At 46.5% G+C, this 18,609-nt stretch overlaps 1 protein-coding gene across 1 annotated transcript in view; it reads left to right on the top strand.

Annotated features, from left to right (window-relative positions):
* The first annotated feature begins 2,812 nt into the window (after positions 1-2,812).
* Positions 2,813-18,609, top strand: part of LOC119386890 (uncharacterized) — a 31,275-nt gene continuing 15,478 nt past the window's right edge. The window contains exons 1-3 of the mRNA XM_037654166.2: positions 2,813-2,880; positions 16,864-17,124; positions 18,326-18,545. Of these exons, the coding sequence (XP_037510094.1) occupies positions 2,827-2,880; positions 16,864-17,124; positions 18,326-18,545 (535 nt within the window). The 5' untranslated portion in view covers positions 2,813-2,826. The remainder of the gene's footprint in view (positions 2,881-16,863; positions 17,125-18,325; positions 18,546-18,609) is intronic.

The following is an 18,609-nucleotide window of genomic DNA, read 5'->3' on the forward strand; positions in this document are numbered from 1 at the left end:
TACAGAAAGGCAGGGAGGTCGGCTTGAGCTATAGTTTGCTCTGGCCTGCTACTCTACACTGGGGAGGGGGGACAGGGGAGCGAAAGAGTGATGAATAACGATGGTAAGTTAGGGAGATGATAATATAGTTCATGACGCTGGGGCAAATCTAAAGACGTGCATCCAGTCCAGTGGCTTGTAAGAAGGCTACGACTGCTTCTATGACCACACTTGTGCTGCTGACGTCAGGCCAAGGACCTAGCACAACCTCATCGGTTAATGGTCTACTATGGTATTGCCCAATCGATGAGATCAGTTTCTGTCGTTCTCGGGCGTACCCTGGACAGGCGCAAAATATATGTTAAGTGTCTCTGGTAACTGACAATAACCACAATCGGGACCTGTGTCACTGCAGCCGATCAAGTGGGCATAGCGTCTTGTGAATGCCACACCAAAACGAATGCGGTGAATCGTTTCACATTTATCTCTTTAGACTCTAATCAGAGTGATAAGTACCAGTATTGAATACATCTATCGATACAAAAAAAAAAGAATTGTCGGTTAAGTGCATCAGTCGATCCCAATTTCTACCTACACTCTCATTAACACAGCGTCTCTTCTTTAACGGTAAAAAGACCTGTAATTGCGAGGGCGCTGTTCAGCAGAAGTGACGCCATGAGTTTAATGAGTTTACTCTGGCTATAGTTCCCCCAAAGGAGGTTAAAGAAAAACCTCCTTGGTTGCGCCGAAAACGTGTGCTCATATGCTCATTGCGAAAGCGTTTGTCTGTCACTATTTTAAACTGTTAACGCCGCCGCTTTCTATCTGTAACTACCAGGCGCACGGTGTCAATTACAGCGAGTACACGAAAACAATTGTGCGGATGCTTTCCGCGGTCCATCTTCATTTTTTTATAACTTCACTTCGCGAAAGGCTGATAGATCGTTCGTGAGCTAATTCGTGTAACAGGCCTAAACGGCGATGCGTGCATAAAACGAAAAATAAGATCACCTAGAGCGCTCTCAATCAGACGCACGCTCGTCTTATTCGGCGCAACCGCGAACTGTACAACCCGACGGCCGGATGATGGTCCAGCAACACGAGGTGTATACACAATGTGCTATATAATCTTCGCGTCACCGTTTGCCGAAGACGTGAAAGGAAGTCGACTGCGCCGACGACAGACGAGCCCATCAAGTCATCACGGTCCCTCCGGCTCGGCTATAGACTCGTCTCGGCTTCGCGTTTGACCGACCGGGCACATGCCTCGTTTGGCCTCGCGCACATGACGTGGCGACCTGCCGGCGTGCATACTTGACCCCGCTAGACGCCGCGGGCACGCAGGTCGCGCGCCGAGCACTTTTGATCTTCCGCTTCAACTTACATACACGCTGACAGTGTCCGCCGTACAAGAATAAAGGTGTAGCGAAAATGTATGCGGAAAAAAGAAATGAAATCACGCGTATGCATGAGCTGCGGACCACGGCGAGCACCCAACGGTCCTGCCACGGAGTTGCCGTGCGGTCTGGCCGACAGATTCAACGGGACCGGACAGCTTTATTCGTGGTAGCGAATTCGAGCCGTCACTTGTATCCGTTCGCGAAGTGATGGGAACGGAGCTGTGACGAGTGCGCCGAGCAGCGATAACGAGGCGTTTGAATCTACTTCTCTCACAGGATGTCATGCCTGGTTGTCAAGATGCCTCAAGAAAGAAATAAAGCAACGCTTCCTAGCAGCTGATGTACTTTCTTACGTCTTATTTTTTTATATGAGAACGTGCACAGTATCGCTAGTACTGCTTCAAAACCTTTACGCGGCTCTATAGTTCCAATGGCAGAGCAGCCGAGTGTTCTTGCGCTTGAGGTTTTAGTGTCTTCTTTTCAGCTGCTTCTTTCGACAGACTCGTTGTTGTTGTTGTTGTTGTTGTTGTTGTTGTTGTTGTTGTTGTTGTTGTTGTTGTTGTTGTTGTTGTTGTTGTTGTTGTTGTTGTTGTATTCGACGTTGGTCTTTGTGACCAAAAATTCGTAGTAACGTTTTGTCAGCATACCCACCTTACGATGATGCTCTAACCTCGGCGATACGTAGTGAGGACGGTGAAACGAGATATTGTATATTCCTTCTACTAATGTCAAACTGAACAAAACGAGCGTCCCAATGAAAAAACTGACATGGTAGCTTACGCAGTCGCCTAAGACGACTCAAAGGCGAAAGCAATTCCCAGTCGATGTACTGACCCTCCACCGCCCCCTCCCTTTCCGCATGCTTTCTGCCCCTAATGTAGTTTTGCACTGCCTCCAAGATCGGCCAACCTTCCAAGCGACGGTGTCATGGGATGACCTCATCGTGTGACGTCACGTCGCGATCACTTCACGACGACGCCCCGAAATTTCGTGATCTTCGACGTCATGATTACGGCATATGGTGACGTCATCACGTAATGATGATTTCTTGCATTGCTTGTGTGGACGCCGCCAATGACGACGCCGACGGTCAATTTTCGCGTTTGTTGAGGCATCTAAGACTTTAGCCTTAATAATTCATCAGTCTTTCTTGATTAGGCATTTATATTTCATCCCTGGGGAGGTGTGGACTATGACGACCAATTTACTTTGTGTGTGTGTGTGCGTGCGTGCGTGCGTGCGTGCGGTGTGTGTGTGTGTGTGTGTGTGTGTGTGTTTGTGTGTGTGTGTGTGTGTGTGTGTGTGTGTGTGTGTGTGTGTGTGTGTGTGTGTGTGTGTGTGTGTGTGTGTGTGTGTGTGTGTGTGTGTGTGTGTGTGTGTGTGTCCTGCCTCTGTCCATAACGATTGTTTTCTTCTCTCCATTGCGCAGGTTCCCCGAAGCAACGACATGCGGTGGAAGGGCATGACCCTGGCGCTCCTCGTTCAGCTTTCTCTGTGGAAGGTGAGAGCACTTACCAAAAAAAAGAAAAGCGCATCCCCCTGTCCTCTGTTTAGCGTCTTCTGAAAAAACTTTCACTTTTTTGCGACTTGAGTGGGCCTTTTGTTTTTTATGTCATGCATCGACTCTTCATTCGTCTCCTCGTATGCTTCTATGCAACTGCGAGTTTGTCACTTGAGTATGTGATTCCGCTCAGGCATTTGCACCATTCTCTTACATACCAAATCGCATCGATACAAGAGCGCTTTCATCTATTCAGAGCCCTTTTCTTGAGATCTATGGCAAAATTACCCTTCAGAAATGTATCGTATCATCGCGCCAAATGCAGTTCCAGTGAGTGTAGCGTGGTTATGTCTGAGAGCGGTGATCTGAACATGGTAGTAATGATAACCAGGTTTCAGCCCAGATGCATTCTTCGACTACAGTTCCCTTGCCCGTTCAGGGCCTTTTTTGTTTAGTTTTGTGATATAGACTGCCTCGCTTAAAGTCACGCAACTAAGTTCTCGAAAGATGACTTCTCCTGCATGCGCATAAACACTGCGGAGAAGCAGACATCAATGCGAAGGGAGACGGACGTCGCCGAGGCGCAAAACAAAGGAAGGAAGTGTTTTATTGCGGTTCGTCATGTGTGTTCGTAAGTTAAACTGAAATATCGGCATCACTATACACAAGCCGAAGACTTAACATGTAACAATGAACAGAAAAGACCGACACCCTAGAAAAATCGCTAAGATGGCTTTTTCGCATTGCGGGATCGCAAAAAGGTGAAGACATCAGAACAATCTTAAAATGGAGATTATCGCAATGCTGCAGCGGTCGTCTTGAAGTTGCGCGTCACAATAGATGCATAAGCGATACGACAACCCACCAGACGCACATTATTCAGCATATATGTTATGTGCAGGTAGTGAGAGAGAGATAGACAGAACAAGAGAAGAAAGGTGGCGTGGTTAACCTGTTTATCACGCTGGCTGACTGCTCTTACTTCCGCTAAGGAATGATGTGCATAGCGATAAAAATAGCCTGGCATGTTGCCCATTTATTTGTTTGTATGTCGGGGTTATTATTGTACAAACCGTCAACGTTATTTACCTACTTTACCCCAACATCTTTTCGTCAAACAAACAAGAAAAATTGTAATGCAGAAGCATGGAGAGGGAACAAAATTTTCTGTATAGTTTATTGCTTAGGAGCTCATGACTTCAAGGCAGTGCTTCTACTGGCAACCAACTAGTGATATCCACTCAGAGGTCTCTTTCCCCGATTCTTACGTTAATGTTATGAAGAATGCAAGAACGTTGCAAATTAGGTTTCCTGCGTTCTAGCCAATGCAGCACATTTATAAAAACGTACATTTTCGCGTATGTGGGCTAAACATCCCCACTGTTATATCTAATTGTGTATAACAGACATGCTAGTTTTGATGGTCATTTTTCGTACTGAAGTTAGAGCGCAAAGAATGCGCGAACAGAAGAAAAGGACACGACACGTTTGTTATTTTTTATTTACTTACTGGTGCCAAGAAGCCCTGATGCCCACAAGTCGTAATTTCCAGGTTAACCACTGTTTCTTATCCTGCATTTCGGTGACTGGGACGATTTAGGGAAAGAAAGAAAGAAAGAAAGAAAGAAAGAAAGAAAGAAAGAAAGAAAGAAAGAAAGAAAGAAAGAAAGAAAGAAAGAAAGAAAGAAAGAAAGAAAGAAAGAAAGAAAGAAAGAAAGAATCCGCATCGGCGGGAGCTGCTCCCTGTCTTACACCACCAAATATCATCTTGACTCATCTCTGTAGCAGTGGCAGCGGAGCAATTTTTCACGAATGGAGGCCAAATGGAAAAGCGGCGAGAGTATCCGGGTCATCGAGAGTATCCGGATGACACCCACTTAGCGACATAGTTTATCGTTCGTACGCCTCGAAAGCGCACACTGTCATGCACTGTAATTTAAGACAATCTATACATCTTCCATAGATTGGACTCGCAGGCCGGCTAGGCGTTCGCATTAAATTTCCTATGCTTTGCACAATGAACGAACGACGCGCTTTCGTTTTGTGTCGTGTCCAGGTTACGGAATAAGCTCATGGAAAAGAGCTCTACACCGTAATAGAAAAAAAAAGCAGGGGGCTAAGGAGGGTGGTCTGATAAAGAAGGAGATTAACTCGTTAATTGCTTTTCTTTAGTTTTTACGCTTACCAAGTCGAAAGTAACATTGTTGCAAGTTTTGTAAACTGCTCTGAAACACGCTACACTTAAATATTGCCGAATCGTTTCACTAAACACACTGGTGCGAAGAGACTATAAGCCATCGTGACCTTCACTAACGTGCGTAGCAATACCTCCCGCTTTCTAATAAGTGCTCAGTAGCGGCTATAAAAATAATTGCGGTGCATGGCGTGGCGAATAAGGCTCTTCAAAAAAATAATAATTACTGAGTCACGTGCGGTTGGTAATTGGATTAAAGAAGTCGCTCTAACCTGTATTAGCCTAGCTATCGTAACTAGACACAAGGATGCTCTTTGTGTGTGTTTTGTGTGTGCTTTTTTTTTATTCGAGTGCGAGCAACCGCAAGCGTTCTGCCCATTACCAGGACTATACAAACTAAAAAAAATTAACAAAGTCGAGTTTGTTTCCGGAAACTGGCTTTTGACGGGTAGGGAGAACCCGCACGAACGCGGTCGACGCGGGTGGTCAGGTCGCGCTCACGATGTATGGGTACACGCGACGCTATTGATCTTTACCGATAAAAGAAAAAAAAAAGGAAGAAGCGATCGGTAACCGAAGGCTCGACGGTGCTGCATACACACACTGTACTCCGTACCCACCCGACCAGTGCTGCTCCCATAACGGTCCATAAAAACGAAACGGACGCAGCTCAGCGTGTGGTTGTAAGCGCGCGCGGCTTTCTTAATGAGCCCCGTTTGTTCGGAAGGATATAGACGATCAGCGTGAATCGCTCCCCTTTACGGTGATGTAAAAAAAAAAACACCACCAGCGATCGACGAACGCGGGTGCTTCGATCGCTAAGCACGTTTGCGGTCGGGTTGCCTTTTGTTCATCATGTTTCACGCAGAGCACGCTGCTTAGTAGGCGCGGCTTTCTGTTATTTCCTGTCCGGAAAGAATGGCCCTTCTCTTTCTGCACTGCGATGGTGCCGCGTTTGTTTTACTGCTATGCCACGACGCTTCTACACCGAAGCTCTTGAGATTTACTTCCTTCGACAGATTTGCCGTGACTCTTTGATTTACGTAATGTACCTATATAGGTTATTGACCTTAAGTTTGTCAAGTTGCATTTAGGCGGCGTTAAGATTCAGATTCAGAATTATTGGTTTCAAGGAAGCAGTTACAGGATCACAAATCTACACGAATGGCGGAAGTCCACGACTGGCGATCGAGGAGCTATTCACGGCTACCGATGTTAAGACAGGCGACCGCACCGCGCCTTTCGTCAAACCTGCGGTCGCTTCTTTTTACGTCCGTTCCGTCGCTTCCACAGCCCAAAGCCGTAAAATAACAGTCAACGTATTGCCGCGGGTATTCCGACGTCGTGCTCCTGCGCCGCTGATTGGTTCAGAAATTTTGCGCGTCCAGTCACGGAGCTGGAGAATCGAACAGTGAGCGACTTCCCCAGAAATGCCGCTTCGCGACCAATTTGGGCACACGACCCCTGTCAGTCACTGGTGTGAATGCGCCCTTAGATTGAATGTTTGGAACGAGATTGCACGGCTTTAATTTCTACCACCTGTCAGTGAGAATCTGGGAAGGAAGAACTTACGTTTGCGTATCGCACACTGTGGGAGCGTTGCTAACTTTCTGTGTTCCGTGTATATATATTATAATTCCAAATAGCAGAGCGTTACCAGATGGCGCTACATATATCAATATGTTAGGTGAGCGATTATTCGCATAACGCGAGCTCGTATGCCAGAGAGTCAAGCTAATGCCGAAGTGATGATGCGCAAGCAATAATGCCACATTCAAACCTTGCACAAAACCATTACAAGACATCCGGCCGACTTGCTTCTCAAAACAATGCACGCCTGCTTCACGGCTGTCAGAGCCATTATGCAGTCAACACCGGCCTCTGACCGTCATATGCATTACGGCTTAAAGGGAAGCTATAGTGCTCTTAGAATTCGGTATCTATCTATCTATCTATCTATCTATCTATCTATCTATCTATCTATCTATCTATCTATCTATCTATCTATCTATCTATCTATCTATCTATCTATCTATCTATCTATCTATCTATCTATCTATCTATCTATCTATCTATCTATCTATCTATCTATCTATCTGTCTGTCTGTCTGTCTGTCTGTCTGTCTGTCTGTCTGTCTGTCTGTCTGTCTATCTATCTATCTATCTATCTATCTATCTATCTATCTATCTATCTATCTATCTATCTATCTATCTATCTATCTATCTATCTATCTATCTATCTATCTATCTATCTATCTATCTATCTATCTATCTATCTATCTATCTATCTATGTAATATTTTCTAATATATCTAATAACTGTCTTGCAAGAAGCAAACACTGCTTCCCACTTACACAAAAGAGCGAGAATAAACGCTGCTACGGCTGCACAGGAAGGCACGGAGAACTTGGCTGACCTGGGATCAGTGGTGAACGGGACCCTGCAGAAAGAAGAACGACTCTGATGGGTGAGCGCAGCCACGATGGGGACGCTGGTTCAAGGGGGACACATGTCCCACCGATGGCGCTTCCAGGCGAACATCCGCGGCTCTCCGTTATTCCGGCGCCCTTCCTCTTCGTCGCTCCAGTGGCGGGCGCCTGCGGCGATGAAATACACAGCCTGTGCGTGCGTATTCGAGTCGGAGCACGTCCACGGGCGCGATATCGCGAGCTGCACGTCCGCGTGCGGAACGGCGTGACGTGCTCAACGTGGTATATTCGACGTGCGTGTCGCATCTTGGGCTCCCTCCGACGCTCCCGGTGACGCAATGGAGGGCACTGTGTCGCACCTACATAGCGTGTAATGGGTTCCCTTTAAGTGAGAACTAATTAAAGCGCTATTTTTTCGTCGCCGTCGTCATTGCTTGTCACGTTCTTTTCCTCCTCCTTCTCTTCTTCCTCTTCGTAGAACTTCGTAATCTTCCTCCTTACCTTGTTTTCTTGACGATGGTTATGCCCGTGGTAACCTTAAAGCGGCTGTGTCATCCGCGCCACTTATACGCATGGGAATCAGCCAAGTCTTGGATATATTTCAGGCGTATATTCGAGGTGCGCATTTATAGCTGTGTATATTATTGTAAATGCACAAAATACAACTGGAAGGGAGAGATTCCTTTTATTTCGCAGCCACTAGACAATATTGTGGTCATAATCATTTTCAGAGATAGGAAATCTGTGAAAGGTGAGGGGAATTGACCGACGAGAGTACGGGCGAAATCGGCTGGATAGGCGAGAACTATTTCATGCATGCCTGCACACACATGTTTGTAAGCGAGCGCCCGCACAGAACTCGCGAAAGACAGCAGCATCACGTGTAGCTGTCAGCGTGTAATTTAACGAAGCTTTTTTTTTTTTTTGCTCAGCTGGGGAGGCGATTGATCGGTTAGCTGCTTGCCTTTCGTTTCTTTTCCTTCTTGTTCTTCGTTTTACTCGTAAGACACTCGGCGATACTATATTTAAGATTAAACCTTAACCCGATTTCGAACATAGGACCACGTTGCTCTGATATTGTTCAGAGCATGTGGTTCGGACTAAAGCGCTCTCCAGCATTTTAGCATGCTGCGGGTCCCGTTGCCGACACCACTTGACGCAATGAGCGCCAACATCACACCCAGAAGCATTTCATGGAACTCTGGCATGCCCTCCCGTCAGTTCTCCGGGTCCCGGCAGCACCATCGGTTGAGGACTGGTCTAGCGTGCCGTGTGTAACGGTGCATTCGGCTGATCGTTCTACAACGCTCAAGAGCGCTCTGGCCACACGCGTCGCATTTGCTTGGTAGAAATAAATCGCACTGAGGATGTTCGGCTGACTCTCAGCATCGCGATCCAGATGAGCAGATAAGAGCGCTCTGAGGCACTCTCAGCTTCGACTACGAAGTGGAACCGAGATCTGGCAGAGTTCTGGTCACGGGGCCCTAGCAGATTCCGTTGTTGGCGCGACGTCAGCCTTGACACAATGCGCGGCCTATGTGCGCAGCTGTTCCTCGCGCCTTGTTTGTTTGTAAGGTGTTTCCTCTTCCGACCTCTAGTGCTCTTGCCAGTGGCTGCACCTTCGACTTTGTCACGCTTTCTTACGACTCGGATCAATATTGGGCTCCGCATTGCTGCAATCTCAGCCAAATGTACCATAAGCAAGACAGGGTACCCGATTGGTTCCACGACACACTCGTGCTTCCGAGCCCACTCAAGAACGCGGAGGTAGCTTGACTCTGCCTTCCTCCGCTCTCCAGAACGTAAGAGCGCAAATCGGTAGAATAAACATGCTGCCAGTTGAACTCCGTATTGTGGGATACTGCGCAAAAGACGTCCTGGCGCGGAATGACCTCACGGCGAAACGCAAGCACACTTTCTTTAGTCGAACTTTTGAGTGGATTGTTCCAGCTGCGCTTTCACATTTCTATCCATAGACACTTTGTCGAGAAACTAAGTATACAGGCTATTGAGAATGGAGAGGCGGCGCACGTCGGTGATGTATAATTAGAAGTACAGCGCAGAAACACAAGAAGGGCCGCTTCTGCGTGTCTGTCCCGGCCCGTCCTGTGTTCCTGCACTCTGTGCGTTTAATTAGCGATTCAAATGAGGAAATGAAGAAGTTCAAGTGCGCTAGGCTATACACGCGCCACGCCCCCTGCATGTTGTTAAAGAAGCCAAAGAAGCTAAGATAGAGGAAGAAAGGTATTCGTAAAAGTTAAAAGAAAGAGGGCTGTACCATCACACTCGGCGCCTTCCAGTACTGCACGCTAGAGTACCGTGTGTCTCCTATTAGATTTACTGTTAGGATTGTGCTAGCGTTGAACCTGCGTCTGAGCGAAAGTTAGTGACGAAGGGAAAATTACTTTAAAAGTTCGTGTTTAGTGAAAAAAAATTCACATGTTACGCACGATTTTCATTCTTCGTCCAGCGCCTTGAAACGATTCTTCAATATCTTCATAAGCGATGCGCAAGGAAATGTATGCCCGTCATTTGGTAGTATCGGGCGTTTGCCAGTAGAGTAGTTTAACGATGATGTTTCTAACAACAAAGCTGACCATCGCGACTATATGACTCCTCCTAAATTCAGTTTTTTGTTTGTGCTATCCTAAATCACCGGAACACATTACATTGGAGCCTACAATAAATGTTTGCCGTGGCTGAAACACCCACTGCCTGAAATACGCAGCCACGAAGAGGCGTTACTGTTGCAGATATACGGTATTCTTGAGAGAGGAAGGCCATTCGAGTAATAACGCACAAAAGAGCGAGTCCCGAATAGCTCTTATCCGATGGCAACGCTCGTACGAGCACTGCCGTGGGATCACGACAAAACCAGTTGTCAGCAGCGGCCACACCACCGCAGTATAACTCACTTAGTTCAGTTAAAGAACTTTTCCGAGTCGTGCCTCGTAGTCAGCCGTGCGGCAAACCACAATGAAGACGTTGCAGTCACGCTCCCGATTCGATGGTGCAGTCATGCGCCGTCGTTGTTGCATGGCCACAGCAGAGTTAGCATTCACATAGTGGGCTTCCGGCGGCAGGGCTTGATGTCTTCCAAAGGGATGCCGTAGAAGCACGTTTGGGAGTGCTTCAAGGCCTCGAGTAAGGAAACAAGTAAGCCCTCACGTGGTTGACAGCCGCTTCTACCTAGAGCCTTCCATCGCTGCCCCGTGATATCACGTGGCAGCCTTAGTTAGATCTTCGGCGACTGGTTAGTAAATAATAATATATGGGGTTTAACGTCCCAAAACCACGATATGATTATGAGAGACGCCGTAGTGGAGGGCACCGGAAATTTAGACCACCTGGGGTTCTTTAACGTGCACCTAAATCTAGGTACACGGGCTTCAAACATTTTCGCCTCCATCGAAAATGCAGCCGCCGCGGCCGGGATTCGATCCCGCGACCTTCGGGTCAGCAGCCGAGCGCCATAACCACTAGACCACCGTGGCGGGGCGACTGGTTAGTATCCGTGCATGCGTTGAGAGCCATTAGAAAGCTATGGAAACACTACTAACTCAATCTTTTATTATTATTATTATTATTATTATTATTATTATTATTATTATTATTATTATTATTATTATTATTATTATTATTATTATTATTATTATTATTATTATTATTATTATTATTATTATTATACGGTTGTTCCTGGGCACGTTAAATAAATGATTGATTAAATGATTGATTGATTATTATTATTATTATTATTATTATTATTGACGTAATGTAAGCAGATATTGCCGCACAAATAAGGCGCCGGCTACTCCTTAGCTCTTAGAGGTGTCGAACACAGAGAATACAGGATCCAGTTTCCGAACATGACAAATCTGCAGTACATACAATATGCAACTCGAAGAACACCATGACACTATAACGTCTCAAAAATACAAAGAATAATGACCCCTTATATGAAGTTCTGAAGTCATACATCGTGTAGATGAATTATCACATCGTAAAGACATAGCATAACATTCAGTACAGCAGAGTCAACAATTGCATGCATATATCGATACGGTGATATTAAAACACATAAATATGGTATTATTTGCCTTTACCAGCGCATTTAAGCATTGTTTCGTTTTAACGTCACAGTGTATATTTATGTGACTGTTGACTATTTTTGTCTTGAAGCTTATCTTATATATGTTAAATTTTATTCTTCTCTTCTTAAAGCAAATAGGCGCACTATGGGAACAAGGACAAAAGGAAGGAACCGACGACACAAAGCGCACACTCGCAACTGAAGGTTTATTGAAAGAGTACACATAAATACGTTACAAAAAAGGGGCACGTGGTGCAATTTTCCTCGCCGAAACAAAACTAAACAAGATGAGTATCCCCTTAACAGATTATGAAGGCGCATGCGTCTATACACAAAGGAAGTTCGAAGAAAACCGGACTAAAGAAAATTCAAACTGCGTGGGGAGGGGGGGGGGGCGGAGGAGAGGATTCTTCTCAATGTATCGTTATATAGAACTAAAATAAAAAATAAATAAGAAATAACAAAAATCCAAGTCTTGTAATAGGTGAAGGCGGCAAGTATAGATAGTTTATGCCAAATATTTAAAAAAAATAACGAACGCTCATTCGCGCTAACATCCAGGCCCGCTGTTACCCGGTGTAACGATCCGAGCTTGCAGACTAAGCCAGTAGACTCAAGAAAGGTAAATAAAAAGTGCGGTGCTTTGCGCTGTTTGGATGTTGCGATGCTTTTTTTACACTTTTTTTCTGCCCACATTCTCCTAGGGCCTTCTTTTCCCTCTTCATCCTATCCCCAGCGGAATAGTATGTAGTCGAATATAACCTGGCTAACCATTCTGAGCTTCAGTAATAGGCTTTCTTTCTCTCATTATGTAGAAAAGCTTCTGCATTCTAGTGCTTTGATTCTTGAACTCAACGAAAAAAAACAGGCATACTTAACACGGCGCTAATAAATGTGTTTCGTGTGTTCTCACATGAAACAGATTCATGTGTTTCATATTAATATACTGGACTTCATCTCCTTTTTTAAATTCCTTAATTTTCTTCCATTCCTCCTTCCCCAAGTTCGGGATAGCTAACCAGGCTCTCCTAATCATGCACCCTGTATTTAATTTATTCTTGTCCCCTATAGCTCTACGCTATATCGTTTTCGACATGATTTACTTAAGATATACTTAATTTTCAGGGTGGCTGCGCTAGGTACACGTTGCTTCACACGTTGGTTTATATACTCGTCTGTGTAATCGTATGCATGACACTCGAGCCCTTGAACTCTATATATCGTGTTGCCCGTTTTTCGTCCACTCTGCTACAAGCGTTCGGAACAACTTCAAGGCGTTAGGATGTTAAAATTTTCCGAACAAACAGAAGTTTCAGAGGGGCTCTTTATAATAAGGCTTAAATTTAATCTTGATGCCGGTTGCCTTCATCGCAGGAAGCGGGAGCGCAGAAAAGGGAAAGGGGAAGATGAAAATTTCCTCTTTGGTCAACAACGCGACGATCGACGTTAGAAACGAGAGAGTGAAGTGACACTGAAGGCAAATAGCATTTTATGTCACAGTAAAAAGTCAATGCTTGCGAACGTCCGAAATGTCAGTATTATGCCTAGCAGCACTTTAGTAATCGAGAAATTGTGATAAACATAGGAGACAGTTCGCGCCACCAGTGGAATATTATGGAATACAAGCGTGACGACGTAGTAGGGCGGTAGGGCATCGGTACAATTAATGACAAATGTTCAAACTACCAATGCCAAAAAAAAAAAGGTTTCAGTGCATTACAAGACGAAATAAAATGCAACTTGTGTTACTAAGTCTTAATTACGCAGAAAAGAGCTTGTTGACGTTACTTATGCTTAGCTAAAGCCACTTGCTCCGCTGCGCCGGCTGTCGGGCAGTGAAGGGCGGGCATGGCGAATGCTCCGTCAGGAGGCCGTTCTCGAAGGCCGGTGGTTTAAACTGCGCTAACGGTATGCATGCGTACCACTAAAACGTGATTTTCTTTCAAACTAAGCATTTCCTTGGCACGAAACAAGCACTACGGGGTTTCTGAAACGCTGTTTCTATAATCCACGTCGTCGTAATATTCGTCTTCAGTGTCCCTTTAAGGGAAAGGCTGTGCTGTTTTCTCTTCTCTCATTTTTCTTGTGTCGATCGTCGCGCTGCAAGCCAAAGACGCAACGTTACCAACGTTCGTCCCCCCTTGCGAAGATGTGTCGCTCCAACACCCCCCCCCCCCTTATCCTGACCCCCATTCCATTCTTCATCTTTCTAAGCTTCTCCTTTGCCGCCATATGAGGATGTCCCGAAGATGAAGCGCGTACTATCGGGTCAGCCCGCAGCACGCCGTGCTGAAGCGATCGACGTGTGAGCTGTTCGTAGGTTATTTTTGTTTATGAAAGAAAACACGCCGTTTTGCTCGAACAGGACCATAAGGAGCACAACCTCCGGAAAGCAAAGCACCCTCGCGAGCCTGCTGGGCGGGAAAAAACGCGACGCCGTGGAAGCACGCGAGGCGTGACTTGAATGGTCGTCAACTGTCGCGCGATTGCGATCTTCCCGAGAAACGATGGTTCTCGGGTGGAAATCATGGGCGCCTTGCGCCGCCGAACGCCCTGCCCCGCGGCGGCGTACTCGTGAACTACACTGACGAAAAGAGACCTCCCGCCGTGCAGCGATGGACGCGTGAGGCGCATGTATGGGCCTCGGCTTACACCTCAGCTGCGTGACCAGCACGTATCGAGTGGTTGGGGAAAAGATGACAGGCACTCGCCGCCTTAGATCGAGAAGGCCTGTGGGTGCTTCCCCTGCTCACAGCGGGTGCATCGTGGAGCTGCGGGCGTAACGGGTTAGATAAACTGACTGCCCGTAAAGGTGCAGTAAAGGGGTGTGCGCGTGCGCCCGCTATTATCGTGACGCTATCCGCGGTGTCCTTTGTGTACAATGTTTGTCCTCTCGTGATAAGGGCATCGTTATAAAAACTACCCTTCCCATTTTTTCTCGCGGCTTCGCTTCTGTTGGCGGTTGTTTGGGGTGGTTATAATGGTGTTGCTGTTGTTGCTGCTGTTCCAGTGTGTGCGTGTGTGTGTGTGTGTGTGTGTGTGTGTGTGTGTGTGTGTGTGTGTGTGCGTGCGTGCGTGCGTGCGTGCGTGTGTGTGTGTGTGTGTGTGTGTGTGTGTGTGTGTGTGTGTGTGTGTGTGTGTGTGTGTGTGTGTGTGTGTGTGTGCGTGTGTGTGTGTGTGTGTGTGTGTTTCTCGCACTACATTTATGTAGGCATCCGCCGTTCGCACTGCAGGGCTGCCGATGATGTACTAAGCTACACAGATGGGAATTGTGAATCCACGCAGCGCTTCGAAGTGCGGAGCACTTTAGGGGCCCGGGCTGTCGTATGCTGTCGTCGCTTTGTCAAAACAGTGTTCCCGAGCTCGTAAGCTCGTGGTCACCCTAGGTGGGAGGGTTCCTCAATCGAGGAATCCTCTGGCCGCGATCGCCTCGCGAGCCCTGGCGACCAGTCCTCCTTGGTCGTCTAGGTCCTTCCAATTTTTTCTCTTTCTTTCGCCCTCGTGGGAGGCCAAGAGAGAGAAAGAAAGAGAAAAAAAAAGCATTGGAAGGAAAATAGAAATAAGTAAGAAAAGAGACAGAAAAAACGGAAAAAGGGAAAAAGAAAGAAAGAGAGGAGGAAATAAAGAGAAAACCGAAGAGAAACAAAGAAGGCTGCCTAGCTTCGCACTTTCTTCAGGCTTGGCACCACTAGGGCGAAGCTGCCTTACCTTTTTTCGATGTTACAGTTAAAGAAAGCCTTGGGAGCGGACTTTGCATTCCATGAGGAGAGAAGAAGCGCGATATTGCAACAAGGTGATAGGAACGCAATGTTTGCGCTTGTCCGTGTAGGTTATGCCCGTGTCCTTGTTGCAATTTTGTTGTTGCTTATTCACTACTTGTTTTTTCTTGGGCACCATTACAGAGCGAATTTCTGGATTGGTTACTGACACGCATTAGATTTGCTTGTTCGTCTTCAGGTACCTGTCCTTACTTATACTGTTCGAATTTATACACGACTGCAGTCCGTTCAGCTTGCAGTGCCTGCTCCGTCGAAATTTGTCGCGATGACATAAACCATGGTCTTACGCGAAACACAAAGGTGTCAGCCTCAAAACTAAAGTTAGTCAGCTACCGGTATTTCCCGCGGTAATGCATCGGTGCGAACCGTTGTCATTGCGGAAATATGAAAGAAAAAAAAACTTTATTTCCTTTGAGCTATGGTGCTGGCGTAAAGTTTCGAGGATCCCATGGACAAAAACGAACAAATAGCTCGGTCACACAAGAAATCAATATAACGCTCGTTCTTTCGAGGAAAAAACTATCCTGAAACTGAAACTTTCTTATTTTAGTCATGCCATACGAGCCACCAGTTCAAGGGAGAACAAAAAATACTGCCAGCCAAAATGAGGGGAAGAAAAGAAAATCAGATGATAGCTTGTGGCAACGCACATCAGAAATAAGGACGACTCACACATACGAATATATAAACACCAGCCGCTGAAACAAACACAAGAATTGTATTTTTTATGTCCTGTGTCGTCATTGTGTCTGATTTGCACGCTGCAACAATCTATCGTGAATAATCAACGAGTACATCAGTATGTCTTAAGCGATAAAAAGAGGCTGCCAGTGCATAAGAGTGATATATGGTATTCACAATGCCACGTAAGGACGTTTAGATGAGCTCACAACAACTGCATTAAATTAAACTGACTGACGGCCATATACTACGCTCTCGGTGCTCTGCCAGTTCCGACAAGTTTGGGCAGGATGGACGACTTCTATATCCAAATTTAAAGGGAAAATAAAAGATTATGACTCCCGCTACGGTATAAATCACGGTTATTTCGAATTCATTGCAAATAAAACGAGCGAGCAGTGAGTATATTATGCCCTGAAGGTGAAGTTCAGCAAAATACACCACGGTAAGAAGCTTGACGACAAGATAGCCTGAAGGACCACTCAGTCCTGTCTGTGTCGTATAGCGACGCAACCTTCTCTGTACGAGTTCGTCAATCACTCGAGTAGTTGTTAAACCGAAACTTTTTACGGCTACAATCTGCTGGATTAGGTCGGGTCAGTCGGTCATCGTTCTTTCGCCGAGTAGATGCTTCCCCTATTAAAAAAAATCTCGTCCGGAGGTAGGATTCAAACGAGATGCGCAACGTTCTTATCGCCGTGTGTCATAATGCCTTGTATTCTCATCAAAGCTTATTGTACACAGACCCTCTCAGCGAACGTGATGTCTTTTATTAATTAACCGGCTTTGGGCCTCGTTGCTGTGGTGCAGGCGTCGTCACAGACGGAGGCCCCCTGGGAGGGCAAGGACCTCTCGCTGCCGGAGCCTCCGAGCGACCTTCCACGCCTGATCGGCGTCGAGGTGGCCTGCGGCAAGCGACACATGCGTGTCCAGCTGCAGTTCAGCGCTCCCTTCCACGGCATCGTGTTCTCCAAGGGACACCACGGGCAGCCCGAGTGCGTCTACGTGGGACCCCGTTCGGGCATCACGGCCGCCAACTTTGACGTCTTCTACGACCGATGCGGCACCAAGGTATATAATGTGCGAGACACTTCTTTGCATAAATGCGTCGAAATTTTACACGCATTGCGACAAAAACGCTCGCACGCACACATTTGTTGGTCTCTATTTGTTCACTGAGTGAAGTGTCATTGAGACTTCTTTCTTTCTTTTTTGCCACTTTCTTCATTATATTTCAGCCCAGGACCACATGAGGCATCTGGAATCGAGCTGTAAATGCGCGCACTGGGTGAATTAAGAGCATATTTTTACACGACTTAATATATCAGTTGAAGCTTTAGCAGTACTCCTTCCAACTTCTCACCAATCGTTGGGCGACAGTCATCCGCCATTTTACCATTTTTAACCCCAAATTTTACGAAACCAATCACCTTGTGCAGACTCGCTCGATTGCGGAAGCACTCGCGATCATAATCACTGAGTTCTTTCTTGCTATCTTGAAAGTGTTTTTGCTCTTGTTGCTACTGTATAGTGCACCTCTTACAATTGGAGGTCACTCAATCTCTTTATTTCATTTTCAATAAAAGAATACATCCTTCGCAACTCTAGGCCTACCTGACAAATGGTGCATTAAAGGTAGCGAAGCTTCAAAAGTAAATTTCCACACCCTTTGGAAGTATACTATAGCTGTCTCATCCCTGGTTAACCGACCCTCTCGAACGCAACCGCAGTTATCGGTAAACGTTCGAACACGGCAGCGGCTGGCTGTTCTTAGCGACGGCTCCCGAGAAGCCTGTGTTGCAGCACAAAGCCGTGCACATATAAAATGCGACGTGAGCCACTACAATATTACGAATTACTAGTCAAAGGAAACCGCGCATATAGATCTTCACCCGTACGCACGAGACTTACCCAAGCTAAACTTTGTCCTATAAACATGAGTCATTACGCTCCAAAGTAAAATTAGTGTTCAAACACGTCTTGAGTTGCGCCTCCATTTTCGTTGCATTTCCGTCGCACGCATGGCGGCATTCACCATCACACGAAAACGTTTACGAAAGTTGTTCTAAGTTGGATTCTCATTTTCGACACAATAGGAGTAATGACGTAACCGTAATCAGCAAGCGGAGGAGTAATGACGTAACCAAAGCGCGCACACGGTAATGACACAAACAAGCGCGATCCGTTGCAACTCGGTCACGTTGAACATGCAGCGTTTTACAAGCCGCTTACGCGTTCACTGCTTTTAAATGGTTTTCCTTGCGGTCCGCAGCCGGACCACCACGGCAGCTTCTACGAGAATACGATCGTGGTACAGTACGGCGTGGACATCATCGAGGCGTGGGACGAGGCGAAGCGGCTGCGCTGCGAGTGGCACGACGCGTACGAGAAGTCGGCGCTGCGCACGCCTTCCATCCAGCTGGCCGACCTGGACGTCCAGGAGCTCAACTTTCAGGGCGACAGCGTTGGATGCTGGATGGAGATCCAGGAAGGCGAGTCTCGAGCATTTATACATATTCGCTCGCGAAATCTTAACTGCGCTTCTCGGAGGAACAC

This window comes from Rhipicephalus sanguineus, chromosome 3 (genome assembly GCF_013339695.2).
Source record: "Rhipicephalus sanguineus isolate Rsan-2018 chromosome 3, BIME_Rsan_1.4, whole genome shotgun sequence".
Lineage (NCBI taxonomy): Eukaryota > Metazoa > Arthropoda > Arachnida > Ixodida > Ixodidae > Rhipicephalus > Rhipicephalus sanguineus.